Source organism: Struthio camelus, chromosome 13 (assembly GCF_040807025.1).
Source record: "Struthio camelus isolate bStrCam1 chromosome 13, bStrCam1.hap1, whole genome shotgun sequence".
NCBI classification, from domain to species: Eukaryota; Metazoa; Chordata; class Aves; order Struthioniformes; family Struthionidae; genus Struthio; species Struthio camelus.
In genome coordinates this window covers 9,941,492-9,958,009 of record NC_090954.1, presented here as the reverse complement: position 1 = coordinate 9,958,009, position 16,518 = coordinate 9,941,492, and the positions used below count along the sequence as shown (strand labels likewise).

General features: G+C 47.8%; 1 protein-coding gene across 7 annotated transcripts in view; it reads right to left on the bottom strand.

Moving 5' to 3' along the window:
- Positions 1-16,518, bottom strand: part of UIMC1 (ubiquitin interaction motif containing 1) — a 40,489-nt gene that overhangs the window by 1,979 nt on the left and 21,992 nt on the right. For 3 of the 7 annotated variants that reach the window (XM_068959165.1, XM_068959166.1, XM_009665662.1), the window contains exons 6-11: positions 15,676-15,740; positions 13,032-13,120; positions 11,996-12,075; positions 8,511-8,679; positions 2,813-2,891; positions 1,144-1,264 (exon numbers count right to left, since the gene is read on the bottom strand). In XM_068959165.1, the coding sequence (XP_068815266.1) occupies positions 1,144-1,264; positions 2,813-2,891; positions 8,511-8,679; positions 11,996-12,075; positions 13,032-13,120; positions 15,676-15,740 (603 nt within the window). Of the gene's footprint in view, positions 1-1,143; positions 1,265-2,804; positions 2,892-8,510; positions 8,680-11,995; positions 12,076-13,031; positions 13,121-15,675; positions 15,741-16,518 lie in introns of all 7 variants that reach the window. The other 4 variants (XM_068959167.1, XM_068959168.1, XR_011143854.1 and 1 more) reach the window with 3 other exon arrangements.

The following is a 16,518-nucleotide window of genomic DNA, read 5'->3' as shown; positions in this document are numbered from 1 at the left end:
ACCTGCAAGTCCAACAGTGCCACCAGGAAGTTTTCCAGTGGCCCAGCCCATGCCCAAGCATGACTTGCTCCCCACGGGTGAGCTGCCACCTCAACACAGGGCAGAGTCAGAGGAAATGCAGAGCCTTGCCAAGCGGTCCCAAAGGGCAGCTTGGCTCCAGCACCTTTCCCAGTGCCCTGTGCCCATGCCTGCACGCAGGACCTCCAGCATGCCAGCTGGCTAAGTGGAGCCTGGACAGAGTCAAACAGCCCCATGGAGCTGGTCACATGCAGGAGCAGCCATGCCCTGCAGTGCTCTGAACCACACAGCACTTGGCTGTATCCCAGTCAAAAATCATCAATCTGAAATCTCATCATTTGCATCTGAATCCCCAAAGGGCTGAGGCCTGCGATGGATTTAAGGGATTACACGAAACTAAGACATCATGTTGCATCTTCATGCTGAGAATCACATTTCTGAGCGCAGGCAAAGCTGCTGCACTAGGGCTGTGCCCACAGGAACCAGCGAGGAGGCCTGGAAGGGCCCCTCTCTGTGCTCCCCTGGGACAACTGCAAGCAGGGAATATCATGGTGGGGGCTAACACCTGACAAGCAACTGTGTGCCAGCTGCTACCCATGCTCACTGCCCCCCACCTCCCCTAGCAAGGCACGTCCCCCACACACCCAGCACACCAGCCACCATGTTCGCTTCCTCACATTTCTCCCGCGACGCTTCGGTTTGCTCCTGGGACTGAATGGTTCTCCCTGCTGTGGCTCTAAAGCCCTCCCTGATGGGAAGGGGCTTGTGGATAGAGTCGGATACACTTGTCGCCCTGACGCTGCCCTCCACTCCATCTATATTCAGCCAAGGAAGCCTGCAGGACTGAGGCGCACTGTTTGGCAGCAGGACAGCCCTGGCTCCCTGCCTGCTGGAGAGGTTACTGGCAGCTCCGCTGGATTAGCTCACCCCCTGGGACTGGTCCATGCTCTTGCAAAACGCTGTGAAAGGGAGGGCAACAAGTTCTCTGGCCACAGTTACCCACACGGGCAGGCAATCCTACACCAGGTCAGCTCATCCCGTCAACCAGGGAAACAGCTCCTGCTGGCAACCCACCCCCAGAACCAGCACAAAGCAAAGGAGACAGTCTGCAGGGTCGCCCCTCACCTTGGCACTTCGCAGCCTCCTGGTTCCCTGAGCTTGCCTAGCAGCCTGAAGGCAGCTGTCCACATGCCTCTGATACTGCAGCAGTGGCACCAGTGACTTACAGAGGTAGCACTTCTCACACCTGCCAGGCAGGAAAGGACAGAGCACTGCATTAGGATTCACCCTGCACTGAGCTACCAGCCACCAGCGGTGGCTTTCCTCCTCCAAGCCATGCCACAGAGGAGACATGTCACCAGATCGGGACTTGCTCAGTGGGGTCAGGCCAGCACCAGTGACAAAGATGGAGTGATAACCAGTTTTCCCTGCCTGTTCCTCTGTATCCTGCTGCTGCTGCAGCAGCAGGACAGTAATCAAATCTGCTCATCTAACTATCTCAAACACCACTGATTTCTCCCCAGACATAAAGCACCCTGTCAAAATCTGCAGAAATGAAGTGCAAGGGCTTTGCAAAGGGGAGTTAAATTCTGCCTGAAAAGCAAACCAAGTGTGTTAAATCAGAGAGACATTTTACCAGGGCTGGATGAACTTGTCTGACTAGTAAATCAAGTCTTTCTCTGTACTGTCTCCATTTTACATCTAGCCATGTTGGGAGAGGAATGCGGAGCACGCACTCCTGCTGGGCGACTGGCACAGGCACCCCTCTCTTGCAGCCGCCTCCCTCAGACCCCCTCATGTGTGCAGAAGATGCCCAGGCTCATGCAGGATGGATGGAATGTGTCTGGGAAGAAAATTATCCTGGGTGAAGGAAGATGAAGGTCAGGCATGGATTATACAGCAATACTCGCTTCCACGCCAGCTCTCAGCACGGATGGTACCATGCAAAAGAGGGCACTGGTTCTTCAGGAGGAGAGCATCCACCCGGGGAGTTACTCAGGGACGGACTGTCTTTATGAAGAGACAAGCCCTCAGGGATCAGCCCCAGCAGTATTGTGTTCAGTTTGATAAGCAGCACTCACCTAGTAAAACTCACCCCAGGCTCTAAAATGCATATGGAGAGCCCCCATCGAGCAAAACTCTGCAGTACTTTTCCTATATTTTCTTTCCAGTCAGTGCTGATTACCCAGATAATGTGTCTAAACAGAAGCTGTCCTCTCTATAATTAGCCTAATTCCATTAGTGATGTTGCCATCCACTGTTTGTAACAGCAAAATTGCTTCCATAGCAGGGATTTTACTGTCAGATCCTCTCTTATGATGCTTTGTGTGGGTGGGAGGAGGAGGGGCTGCACGGGAAGAGATTAAACAAAGCCACTGCTATTCTGAAAGTCTAATTTAATTAAGAATATCACTACAGGTGCCATGTTGACAGCCTCCTTGTCCAAGCCTCTCCTTTTCCCAGGGTTACCAACCTCAAATCTCCCATTAGAAACTGGCTGAGTTAGCACCGTTTTAACTACAGCTCCCCCCACAATGGCCAGAGACCACACATGCCAGCTTGCCATGGATTTGACTGAAAGGAACTTAGTGCAAAAATAAACAATCTGAACACAGCAAATTCCTCTTGCTTTGGTATAAAAATATCCAGTACTGCAACAAGATGGACTGAGGAAAGGCAATTTCTTAGGAAAATATTGCTAGATATTGCATTTATGCAAGTATAAAGACATCCACAGACAATCTAGAACTGGAGCACGGGAAACAATCTCAGAGGAGCAAGCATACCTACTTACTTGTCAATGTCTAAGGACATTGGGCCACTTTCACCGCTGACAGCTTTATTTCTTGCCTCTCTCTGACGTCGGGTAAGAACTGGAGACAAAGCAGAAAGGGTTACTCCCCATCCACCCCAGCTGCATCCCTATACAACATCCAAATAGAACATATTTTAACCTCTTCCACTCAAGGCTGCAGCAGAGTTCATGACGGAAAGACCAAGAAACAGTGGACCGAGACGGGCAGGGTCTTCTTTCCTGCAGAAGAGGTAGCTGGCCAATTCTCCTTTTCTCTGTGGGGGGATACTGAAGGAGTTACCTTCCCTGCACTTGCAGACCAGTTAGCCATTTCACACTGTAACTTGTCTTGGCCACCGGAAAGAGCTTTATCAACAGTATGCTGTTTACAGTAATTTAAAAGCTGATGTGCAGCAGAACAACAACCTGGGAGAAGAGTTACACAGCTGCTCCAGCATCATGGCACTGCTCACTGCCAAACTGAGCACCCATGTCTACAGCAAGGGAGCGAGTTTGGCCACTGCAGGTTTGCAGAAGAAAGAGAGCTGAGGCAGGGGCCATGAAGGGGCATCAGCCCTTCTGCTGATGTGGTAGGAAGAGCTAGTCTCGCTGCAGACGCAGCTCATGCTGGAAAAGGGAGGTTTCACCAAAGAGCCTCAACGATCACTGCTTTTTCTCCCCCTCAAAGTGAAATGGGGGTGATCTTTACGATTCTCTGCATAAAGCTCTATGAGGTCTCTGGATGGCTCTACCAAAGTTAGGCATCGCTGATGCTTCTCTCTAACGGCAGCAGGGAAGGGCTTGCTCTGACACCCGTAGGTAGCTGGCGAAATCCTGGCCTGACTAGCATGCTGATGACAGGAGCCAAGATTTTCTGTTCCCTCAGCAATCCCGAGCAGTCTCTCCAAACCTGCTCTCCAGGCATCTGCAGGGAGCACGTCTAAGTGTTGTCTCTTTCAGCTGAATTCCTCTCAGCATATTCCTGTTGACATGCCACCAGCAAAGATCCTCGGGGAGCGTATCAGATATCTTAGCTCGCTTCACCAGGGACATTCAAGATCCCAGCTCCAAAACAGATGTTGCAGTAAGCATTCTCAGCAATCTGGCTAAGGGACAATGCATGGAGCTGCTTTACAGCCTGATAACATTGCTTCCCATACTCGATATTCTCATTACAAGAAAGGCCTAAATCCACCGTATAGGCCTGCATGTGGCACAACATCTCTGGGAAAGAAGGGGGGAATTCTGCACTGAACAGGGAGAATCCTTCAGAGCTTTAGCAAAACCCCATTTCTGGAGCATTAGGCAGCCCTACAAGCCCCAATATTCATCCCTGATGCTGATACAATATGGCCTTTTCATTACTAGCCACCTCTCTCTGCAGCCACAACCAGCAAACACGCTGTGAGCCCCTCGGGAGTTCTTGGGGCTGAAGGGAGACATCCACGCTGAAGCTTGGTCAAGCTCGAGCACTTCCTAGCATGTGGATATCGTCATCCGGTGATGACTGAGACCACCAGCTTTTTTTCTCACAGGAACCAAAGCAGGCATCTCTGTTTAACTTAGCCTGGCCCAGATTTGAAGCGGCAGTCTGATTAAGAAGACCGACGACCACGGCCAACCCCCAAGCCATCCAGCCTCCCAACAACCCAACTAACGTACGTTTGACAGTGTGGTGAAAGCTGCTCTCCAAATCAGTGCGCACTCGTTAATATTATTTTAACACCATCTCGGCAGCCTCGTGCACTAGCTCAGGTGTTAATCAGTTCTATTTTTTTCCAAAAGCAGTGAACACATCTGGCACAATGGGCCCATCAGAGATCTCTGGGACCAGCTCTGCAGATGCCCAGGGCAAGACCCCCAACTGTGCTGCTGAAAGGAGGAGCACAGGAGAGAGAACAGGGCCAACGGTGCGATAGGCTTGGTGAAGCACAGCAGAGTCAGCCTGCCCCCAGTTCACACGTTCACACACACTGGCAAGGCATGGCCCCTGCCAAAACACACCATCAGCCTGCAGGAAGCGGCTTCAGAAGAGAACTTGGGGCGGGAAAAAAAGCTTGCCATAGGGAAAATCCCCACTGCAACTGAGCAGTCCTGACCAGCTGAGGGGAGCTGCGATGGGAGCCTTGTAACTCTCCCAGATGTAGTGCTCTTTGCAAGGTCAGACACGTTCTGTAGCCTGAAAATGACCTTTTCACCGGCTCTGCATTTCTTCGGGTTGACAAGTCATCCTTGGCCTGCTCGGCTCCAGCTCTCACCCGGGGGAACAGGAGCAAACCCTTCCCAGCTCAGCCCCGCTGCTGGCAAGCCCACCTCTAGGCTTACCTCCCGGGGCGACGGGGGAGGTCAGCCAGCATGCCGAGCTGCAAGGCCATATTGTACTAAGCTCCTTGCCTTGCTGCACTAGGCATCTGCTGTTCACTGCACCAGGTTTCTCCTCCATGCTCCCAGCTTCCTCTTCTTACTACCAGCCGTACTATTTTTGTGCAAGATCCTATTAATGGCAGACTCTCCAGCATCTTGTCCTTTCTCACAAGTGATGAAGCTTTTCTCCGCACCTGTTCTGTTACTCTTTCTGCTGTAACAGTGCCACTTCTATTGATGTCAGGAGCTTTTTAACAGTACCATCACTGCTGCTTCTGCCACTCTGAAGATTGACAGCTGCTTCACGTTGTATTCGAGGCTTTGGGAGGAAGGGATGTATCAAATCCTCTTTTTCTGAGGCTCACTTGGGAATTGAGAAGTTGCGAGTGCGTAGATGGAGGGCCACAGGAACAGAGTATGTCCCAAAGCTCAAGACTATTCAATATGCTCAGTAACAGCCAAGACTCGCTTCCAGACTGAGACCGGCAGAATCTTGTATTGGCAGCAGCAGAGGGTGATGGATCTGACAACTTCATCAGAGAGCCCCTCTCACAAGCAAGCCCTTCAAATGACTGTACAAAGGAAGAAGGAGCTGGCACAACACTTGCAAGGGGTTCATTCATTCACCAGGAATTAGTAACGTTCACGGAGCTGGCAACTAGGGCTCACACTCTCCCCAGCCTCGTGCAGTAGCTAAAGCAGCAGCAGGCTCTTCCGTTTCATTTACTCAGATGACAGGGAAACAGAAACTCATGACCAGATTTTCATACAGTTCAGGTATGTCGTGGTCCAGGCATCCAGCCAAGGCAACCATGTACATACATAAGGGAAGCTACTGTTGCTCATCTTGCCCAGCTAAATAGTTTGAAAACCTGTCCTTAAATATCAGCCAGCCTGAGCTGGCCTCCTTCTACAAAACAGTGAAAGGCTTTGGTGAATGATTAGAAGAGGGAAGAAGAGGAGCAAAACCAAACGAATCGTTTTGTAATTTTAAAATGGAAAACACTGAAGATTACAGCAATCTGTAGTACTAAAGGTATTCGGAGTAAATCCAATTAATATATCCTAAAATGGATCAGAACTGCTGACCCAGTGCAGTAAAGGGAATCTGAAGCTGCCTTTTCTAAATAGATCAGGACAGGGCTTGGGGGGGGGGGGGGGGCAAAACTTTGATTTTCTTGCATACAAGGTTACTGCTGTGTTCTTGGGGTTATTGCTTTTCTTCTTTGCTTCACAAGACAATCCTCCCACCGTTTTGTCCCCTCTTGCATTAGCTTTACATATGGATTTTTGTGTTAGTGGAAGATGCCACAATAACAGCCAGGAAACAGAGCCCTTTTGTACTTGCATAAGACATGTTCCAGGCTACTGCCTTGCCTCAGCTCAGAGCTAAACGTCATCCCTGCCTATGCACCCCAAACGCCTCTGATTAGCTCACCAACTGAGACCTTTCAGTGCGCTTTCCATCTTTGTACAGGCCCTGGGAACTGGAGGTGCCCTACAAGCCAAACCCCAACCAGACATCACGTTTTGCTCTAAGTTCAAGTGTGCGGCTCAGAGTGCAAGAAGCCCCCAGTTCCGTGAAGATTTTTGGCCCAAACAACACAGGCATCAGAGACTGCCATGGCCAGCAAAGCCTGGTGTCTACAGGGAAAATGCTAGAATAAACAACATTCAAAAACCCAAATTACTGTGATTTTGTCCCAGAACCATTCCCGCAGTACAAAACCACTTCTCTTCCAGCCTAGTTTCCATATGGAGGGATTGTTCTGAACAAGTCAGAGCGGCAGAGTAACAATTCCAAAATAGCTACCCGTACAAACATCCCCAAGGAGACCAGTCTGGAAGCTGAGTGAAAAGGCCAGCCTTGAACTCTGTCCTGCTGAATTACAACACCAAAGGAAAGAGCAAGTTCCCTTGCATTGCCAAAAAATTCAAAGCCTTTTCTGGATCACAGTCAGGATTCCCTAGGATCAAATGGATATACTCTCAATCCAGGCACACTGGGGACTCGATTACCACAGGACAAAAGACGTTCCTGCTAAAAAGTATAATAAAAATTCTGCTTCATTTTGTAGCACGGATAAGACCTTTATCAGTGTTGAGGAGGGGAAGGGAACTGTGATAACTCATGATTTGCGTAAGCCGTTCCCCTTTTGCATAAGTAGTTGGTTTGTGCCTGCAGAGACAAGTCCCCACCAAAATTCAGCACCAAACAGTCCCAGCTGCTACTCTGGCTCTGTCTATCTTGACGGGATCCACATCATATCTCCAAAGATTTAGCATAACAGGGACCCTGTATTTTAAAACTACATCAACTCTGCATTACGATTACATGGTGAAACTTCCTTTTGCTAGAGAAATGCAGAAATTACAGTTCTTGTACCAGCTCCGATTTGCTCAAATTGCTTAGACATCATAGATTAAGGCTGTACTTAATAACTCAATATGTAACTGAAAATTATATATGCATAACCTGAAAAGTTAATCTTATTACAAGCTACTACTTTGATATTACCTGACATTATGCTAACACAGACTTTACATTTCAAGCAGAAGCTAAAACATAACTTATTGAATATGTTGATAACCAGCTGGTGTATTTGTTCACTTAAGCTCTACAAAGGTTGGTTATGAAAAATTGACATGGAAAAAACTGCAAAGAGGGTTTAATATCAGCATTCTGACCGCACTTCTACGCTTCAGTCTTCACATGAAGGAGAAAAATCTGAGCTCCCAGGTCGATAGTTATCATTTTATAATTTTAGAGGAACAAGAGGGAAACTTTTCTACTGTCTCTCACTGCCGAACAAACCATTTTTACAGATAACAAATGTCAGACTCATTGTACAGTGCAGACTGTGCTCAGAGTTGTACAGAAGATGCTCCCTTCCTGAGGGCCCTGAAGGATGCTCTCACTCGCGTGGCTCTGGAGCCCGTCATTTTCTACCACTGGCAAATTCTCCGCAGGCCCTCACAAAACACACAAAAGATGTGCCTTGTGAGTGAAGCAGCCAGGGCCATACTATCCTGGGGTAATATTCAGCTTATACACTTTCCAAGGGACTAATAATGCGGAGCCATTATTAGTATTATTAATAAGAAGCCATTCAGAGAGAAGAGCTATCTGTGCAGTAGATGCTGGAAAGAGAGGAGCCTCCAGTAACTCTCTCCCTGACCAGCCTGGAGATGGAAAAAGGCAGAGAGAACAAATCTCTCCACATGCCACACACAAAATATCCTGACAGGAACACAATTACAGCACAAGGCTGCAAGCAACAGGAAAAGGGGGCAAGTACAAAGAACAAATACACAAAACCAGTGCTTGGCAGACCTGGAGTGTCCTCGCCAGCCTCCTCTCCCATGATGCCGTTGCAGTACATGGCGTGCAGCTCGATCTCCGTGGCTGGAAAGCCTTGGTCACACAGTGGGCACGACACACGGTCAGCAGCTGCAGGGCTGCACTCAGACACAGTCCTGCCAGCATTTTCATCTCCACCAGCCTGCAGAGGAAGAGGAGGAAAAAAAACCCAGCTAGACAGGCCATTGTGCTGCTTCCCTCTTTCTGCTAGCTGTCAAGCTCTGTGCTGTCTGGGAGCTATTCACCCTTCCATAGACTCAGCTTTTCTTAGAAAGTTTTATTCTCCCTTCACCACACACAGGTCAGAAATAACACCACTGGCTGAGTAAACTGCGCAGCGCTATCTAATTCTTCTTCCAAAGGCAACAAGTCCTGCTGAATCACAGTGAAACTTCCCTGCACAGCCGTGCACAACGTTTAAGGCAAACATCACCTGTACCACTGCAGAAAAACAGCAAAGCCTCCATTAATCAAGAAAGCTCAGAAGCGAAACTGATGGAAAATTCATGGGGCAAAGCAAGAGTTCAACACCTGACTTGTGCTCATCAGTCTCTGGACATGATCCACGCTACGGAGGCTACACTGTCTGGGAATAGATCTTCTTCCAGGATGAAAGGAGGCTGCTGTACACATAGCGAGTATGGTGAGCTCACTGGGAAGCTCCTCCTCTCTAGAGGATGTGGCTGGAGCAGTCATCAGAGGGGACACAGATCAAGGAGAGAAGCAACATAGTTAAAATCAATGCCACACAAAATTACTAGAGGTGGCTTTTCACCAGTGTTCCGAGGGCGAAATGTCACAGCCCATCTTTGTTTTCTGGGTGCCGTTATCACGGATACTCTCCTTTCGCATTGATTGCACACAGCTGCAAAGGTGCACCACTAATCACCCTCCAAAATGCAAATGTTCCCTATACTATTAATGCGTCCAAGGCACTGCAGACTGCTACCATCTCACTTGCAGCTACAGCTCTGCCTAGTTAGGCTTCCTACGAGATTTCTCTAGATTTAAGAAAGAATTTATTTTTTATGATAATTAAAAAACTTATTTAAATATTAACTATGTAGAAGAAACCTGTAGGAAATTAATATAGGAGAATTGTCTGTCCTTGCTTCTAATCCGTGACATGTATGCAGCAAAGCCGCTGTCTGCTTCCCTCCAACAGTGTAATTTCAGGGAAGCAGTAATTGGGGTCAGCCAAGATGCTCATTGCTGCTGGAGCAGTTTGTCGTATTACTTGGTTTATCACCTGCTTTGCCAAATGAGGGTATGATCCGGAGCACCCATCCTCATTTTTATGTCCTGAGGGGAAGAAGAGCACTTTACTGACTCACAGGAGCTAAGCAAGAGATTGCAGAACTGGGCCTTGAACTGAGAATCCAACTCAGAAAACCCTTTCCCCCAGTACCTGGCTGACGAGGCCACAGGTAGTGACCCCCAAGGACAGACAGGACACGCATTTCCAGGGAAACTCTCTGCAGTATGGAAGAGTTGTTACAAGAGTTTCTCCATCTGAACGTAGGCTGCTGAAGTACATCACTTTCAGCATTTTCACTCATACTCTGTTCTCATTTCTCAGTGTCACCACATCCTGTGAAGTCCTCACCACAGGGTGTCACAAAGAGGAGTCATACAAAACAAGACATGTCAAACATGAACGATCAGATCAAACCTGCGTTACTCTAGTCAGACAACACAGAAACGTAGGATGGGAAAAGCAGCAGTCACTGCTCCTTCTGGCTGCCATTTTTGAAACAATCTTAGGAGATCACCAGTTCTGCACACCCTGCCTGCCTACGATCTGTGGTAAATTACTAATTTTAAATGGAAAGGCAGCATTCTGCAATAAAAGGCACCACGATCCCAAAACTGCTTGTTCCAAAGCTTGCAGGAACAGTCTAGGAAACCTCAATTGCAGAACCAATCACCCTTGCCAGAGGCAGTTGCCTCTCCCTTTCAGCACAGAAAGCTGCCTTCAAGACATAGTGCTTGCAGCCAACAGCCAGACAAGAGCAATGCTAGAGGCTGAGCTCAAGAACAAGACTCCTCTGTCCTGGCTCAGCGTCTTCTGGGAAGAAGTCAGTCTTGTTGGTCTATGCCTGCTTCACGCTAACGGCTGATCTATATGATAGTTATTTCGGCAGTCCTCCTGGAAGGCTGCAGGCTCAGGACTGGTGCCTGCTGCCAATGATAATGCTGTTGAACAATCCCTAGGAAGCGCATCCACGTCACTCTTGGACGCTGCGTTGACCATCCCGGGCCCAGCAGCTGCCTAGGCAGAGGCTTAAGACCCAAACACACCATCCACACAGCGTGAGGGACAGGTCAACGTTCTGACCCTAACTGAATGGGTCATGAACATCCTTTAGTGGCTCAGGCTAAAGGGCCCTGCACAGAAGGACAGCTGCCAGGAGGCACGTGCTGCACTCTAATTGACGGAGCAGTGCTTTGAGATACCTGCAGAATAAAGGCACACGAGAGCAGAATCTGTTTTATTAAGAGGCCTGTGACAATGAGACATTGGAGCTGCAGGCATCCTGTACAAGCTGCAGACTCCCAGAATGAGCCTTCCACAAATGAATCCTCTTGTCAAGAGCTGTACGATTCTATATTCATGTACCCTGCCAGAGCAGTACTTGGCAACCCCTTTGATATAGCTCTCTAAATTAATAGACAAAGGGAGTTTTATCAGAAGCAGGAACTGAAGTCAGATGTCGGTACTGTGACAGCTGCACAGCAATTGCTGCACAGGTGTGCCAGCACAGGAAAAGGAGCCACGTAACAGCGCACATCTGCATCAGGAGGTAGAAAGGATGGCCCTGCCACTGACATACTACTGCTATTAACTACTACTGCATAAAAATCAAGATTCCTGGGCTCAGCTCACTCTCCTTGGACTGCAAACCATCACCAGCTCTCAACATTTCAATGTCATCTTTATCCCAACCCAATCTCTCTGAGTGAACCTCTCCTCTCAGCCTCTCAGAGACAGACTGTGGAAAACAAAAGACACTGAAGTTCAAAGGACTGTAGCAGGGAAAAATGTGTCACAGTATGATGTGACTAAGATTTACCAGGAATCCCCCCAAAGCTCCTGGAATCCCCTGCATTGCTGACCATCACAGTACCACGCTCCTAACCCTGGGCAAGCAACAGGGCTGCTGTCCAGACTGAGGACATCCTCCAGCCCAGAAATGGACATGATACAAAATAACAAGCTGGAACTGATATCAGCTCTCCAGCTCCAGAAGCAGCTGCAGGCAACCCTTGGCCAAAGGAGCCTGCAGTTACAAAGCAGCGGAGAGGAAAGCGAAAAGAGAAGTGATTATGAGGATCCTAGCAGCAGAAGCCCATGCTCTCAACCACCCAAGGGGAAATACTAGCATAGCCCAGCTGAGCCAAGGATCTAGAAAGCAGGACTGGAAACAGGACGCTTCCCCAGCTTTATACTCTCTTACCTGCATAGGTGCATCTTTGCTGTCCGAGCAGAGTTCTTCTCTCTCTGGCTCAATATCTTCTGATGGACTCGGTTGGGTCTCTGAAAAAAACATTGCCGTGTCAGTGCAGGTTTGCAGCCCCCACACTTTCTCCTCACTTGTTGATGTAACTCAGCCCATTTCTTAACAGTGTTTTCACAGTTTCTAAACATTTTTTAGACTTGACACAAATGTTAACAGACAACGTGCAACAACACAGCCGGATGAGGGGTTAAAAGTCAACAGCACAATGGTGCGAGGACAAAGCCACTGCAGCTTTGCAGCTTCATGGGGAGTGAGACTAGACACAGGGAAAGCGCGTGGGACACTTGCTGGGATAGAGACAATGCAAGAATAGAGCTCTCCCTTACACCCCAGGAGCAAGACAGAGCTCCCGTTCTGTGGTCTGTCACGCAGTCACACCTTGTTCAGACTTCCACGTTTTCCTTAGCAACAAAAAACGCCTCCAAGCACCATCATGACCTCTCCCCTCTACAGCCGCTCGTGAACAAGAGCGTTCTTTTCATCAGGTTTCTCACTTAAAACCCTGAACTGAAAAATCAGGTGAAGAATCAAAGATGATAGGAAAGACCAGGGAAGAAAAACTCATTGTTCCCAAACAGGTGTGTTAATTAATATAAGATACAATTCATTTGAGCTCTCAAGCTTTACAGAGCTTTAAACCAAAGGATCTGAACATTTCTGGATGGTATTGCAGGGACCGCTCCTGACATCTCATTTTGCATGAGCACTCTGCCCTGACACACGTTCTGGCATCTCCCCAGCCGTAGGTCCTTAGCAATCTCTGTTCACAGGGCTGTAATACTGTCTTAAAGGAAATGGGCCCAAAGAACAGGGAATCAAACAAAATAAGTTAGTTAATGTCAGCCCTGCTGAACAGAGCTGGGAAGGAGATCTTGTTTTGCTCAAATAACTTGACAATTCTTCTCCTTTCTCTGAATTTTATCACTGTGTTATTTTCAATGCAATATTCAGAATATTCCCAAGTGCCTCTTACCTGGGCAAACAGTGACCTCTTCTTCAGCAGAGTTTTCTGTGGCAATATCTGGACTCCTTTTACTGCCAAGCGGGGTCAATACAGAGATGCTGCCAAAATATAAATATGCAACATAAATCTCACATCATATAAGTGTGACAGTATGCACCTGCCTGTCTGACACAGTTCAGAAAGGCATACAACTCGATAATTTCCAATGACCAGGAGAACAGAGAAACACACGGGTTTAAAATGCTATCCTAAGCGTAAACCTCAAAAGAAACTATTTTTCTTCTAGAAGCCCTTGATAAAAAGACACAAAGGGTCACTATTTCATGTGAGAGGAGCGAAAATACTTGCTCACATCTGTGAGACTCTTGATTTTTCTACTTTTAGATTAAGGAGTTCTGCAGGTACCAGCACTTCCTCACCTGTGTCAAGGCACTTCTTAGAGAAGACAGACACTGGATTACTCGCTTTCCCTCTTCATACCGCTAATTTTCTTTCTTATCACTGCACGTGGCAGCCAGAAGCAGCACCAATACAATACAAATACAATACAAAGCTTCCCGGCAGCAAAGTCCTGCCAACATTGGCGTAGCGGTTCCTTCGCGCAGCATTGTGTACAACTCCTCTCTTTTTGACCTTCGTATTCCTCTGTATTTTTTTCCCCACAGAGCGCAATGTATTTCTGAAACAGGCAGGCATTGCTGAGTAAGTCTGGCACCCATGCTGGCACCCTCGGCGCTTTGCATGGCGTTCTGATTAATCTGATCAAGTATGCAAGGATACACTTTAAAAACACGAATCCCCATACTGACAAACAGAAGATTTATTAAGCTCAACCACAGGCCTTAGAGAGGAGAGAACAGCCACTGCTGATTTATGATAAATAACAACATTCTGATAGGAAATCACAAGTGGATTCTCTCTCTAAATAAAGCATCTCAAAGCATTTGTTATGAATCCAGGCTGAGCATGTTTCACTCTGTGTCTAACATCAGGGCTCACTTCAAAAGAACTCACACAAAACAACTTGCTATGACATTTACAAAATGGGCTAATCAATTTGAAGTCAAACCACATTGCTTGCTACACCAGCTATCTCCTGGTAACAAAGCCTATAATCATTTATTAAAACTCCAATCTACCATACTCTGCACAAAGCATAAAACAATCAGGCAGAGTGGCCCACAGAAAGCAAAGCAGCTTCTTTTCACCACCGCTGCTGCTTCCAAAACTGTTTCAATGCCTCAAGACTCAACTCGGAGCAGTGTTTTTCCATTAGGCGGTGCTGAGGCCAGCCGATGAGGGTGCCTGAGCTTTACCCACGACTGTTCTGGCACATTACCAGGAGCCAGATGGCAACACCTCACATGCACAAAACTGAGAAGACTGCAGCCATCTTTTGTCTTACTACAGATGTGCCAGCTGCTAGACAAGGGGCACAGCACACGGAGGTGAGACTCAGCCCTAAGGAGGGCAGCCAGGAGCTCTTGGCTGGCAAAGGGCATGAAGGTTTCACCAGCTAAACAGCGTGTCTTAGCAAACACCCCAAACAGAAAAGCCCCTAACCCCATCAGCTACACAACAGAGATCCCTCTTTTCATATTCAACCCCGGCCTCTTCTGCCTTAAACACGAGGGAGGCCAGAGCTCCTGAGTTCACGCCTTAGTACCTTCTACACAAACATACCAGCTAAAAACTCAGCTGTCACAGACGCATCAGCTTCCGCAGCAACTGCAGCCGCAGGTTCCTTTGCTCCCCAGGGTAAGCTTTAAGCTTGTTAGAAAGGTGCAAGCCAGAGGGATTTTCAAACCCTGCATATTAATATCAACTATTCAGACCAAATATTGTTAGAATGGAGAAAAGCTGGTAGTTTTGTTCCAAAATAAGTCTGAATTATAAAGCCTAGCAAGTAAAAACATGACATATCTGCCCTCTCTTGTAAATTCCTCCTTGAATCCTCTCCCCTTTGCCCTGCTTTTCCCACAGTCTTCACTGCAGAACTGCATCCCACAGGAAAAAAAAAAAAAAAAAAGGAAAAAGAAGAGAAGGCTTAAATCTGAAGAAAATCATGTTGACTTGTCCCACACCTGTCATATGCTGAAGTGGCTTTTCTGGAGCACTGCACTCTATCTTTGGCTGATAGGCAGTGCCGTCTGGCTTCCTCCTCCCTTCTTTCCTCTTCTGCAGTAAGGCAAGAATATAAAAATACACACGCATACATCCAGTAATCCATCCACCACACTGTGTACGTGCCTTTACAGACAGACCACGTGCTCCCACTGCTATACCTCACCTTCAGCTCACCTACCCCACCCTACAGCTTTACTGTACACCAAATTAGACACAGCTTAGGAGGGTAAGGATCAAGTCCTTTTACTTGTGCTAGAATCCACCTTGCATGTCTTGTACAGTACCAATAATAACTGATCTCCTCTGCCTTGTTGCGCCTCACCTGTCTCTCCCACAATGCTCCAATGCAACGTATTTCCAGCGCTATACACCAGCAGCAACTACAGGCAGGCTTTGCAGCAAGACCTGCTGCCAGGCTCTGCAGCTCGCAGGGCTCTAGAGAGCCCCAGTGAGACTGTGCCTCAAACCGCTTCAGGTTTGAAGAATCCAGGCCATGGACCCCAGGCTCTGAAATGACCCTCCTCACCTCTGTGTAATTTGCATTGGTTCCCCATCTTCAGGCACAGCCTCTGCAGCCAGCACCTGGGAGACCTGAAAAGGAAAAATTCTGATATTATATAAAACAACGTATGTGGCTAACAGGGCTGAAAGGGATCTGCTGGGTCGTCAAGTTCTGTCCGTGGTATTGAACCCACTATGTCATGTATTTTTTTTCCAAAAATGGTAAGTATCCATCTTAAACTAGTCAGCTTTTTGCCTCCATCACTCCTTTTGGTGTATCGGCAATTCCCTGCAACAATGGCTGGCAGTACCTTTTGCTACCTTACTGCCTAGAGGTATTCCCGGACAGACTGTGCCCATCGTTCTCACACCAACCTTGTCCTTCAACTTCCACAGTCTCCTGGTATCTACCCTGATGTATTTGTAGGCCGCAATCACAGCCCTTCTCCGTCGCCATTTCTGCCGAGCCAAACAACCCACGCTTGTTAGCGTCCTCTCGCGTTCCCTCAAACACTCCAGCAGCCCCCATCTATTCCAGTTTAAAATCTACTTGCTTGAGCTTGGCTGACCGGATCAACCGTTATAGCTGATGTCTGACCAGAAGAAGTACTTTTCTGAATTTCATATAGACAAGCTCTGTTGCATTTTTCTTGACTAGGAAATCAGCTGTCCCATCAAAGCAAGGAAGTAGATTAACCTGCGCAACCTACAGCTGGTAAATCCATGTGCATTTTATCCCATTTTCCATTTACCTCTATGACTCTACTTATTTTTTCCTTCAAAATTTGTTCAAAAGTCTCATGCACTGCTGAGGTCAGGCTAACCTGCCAGTCATTACCCAGATCCCTTTCTTCTTCTTCAGTGTACA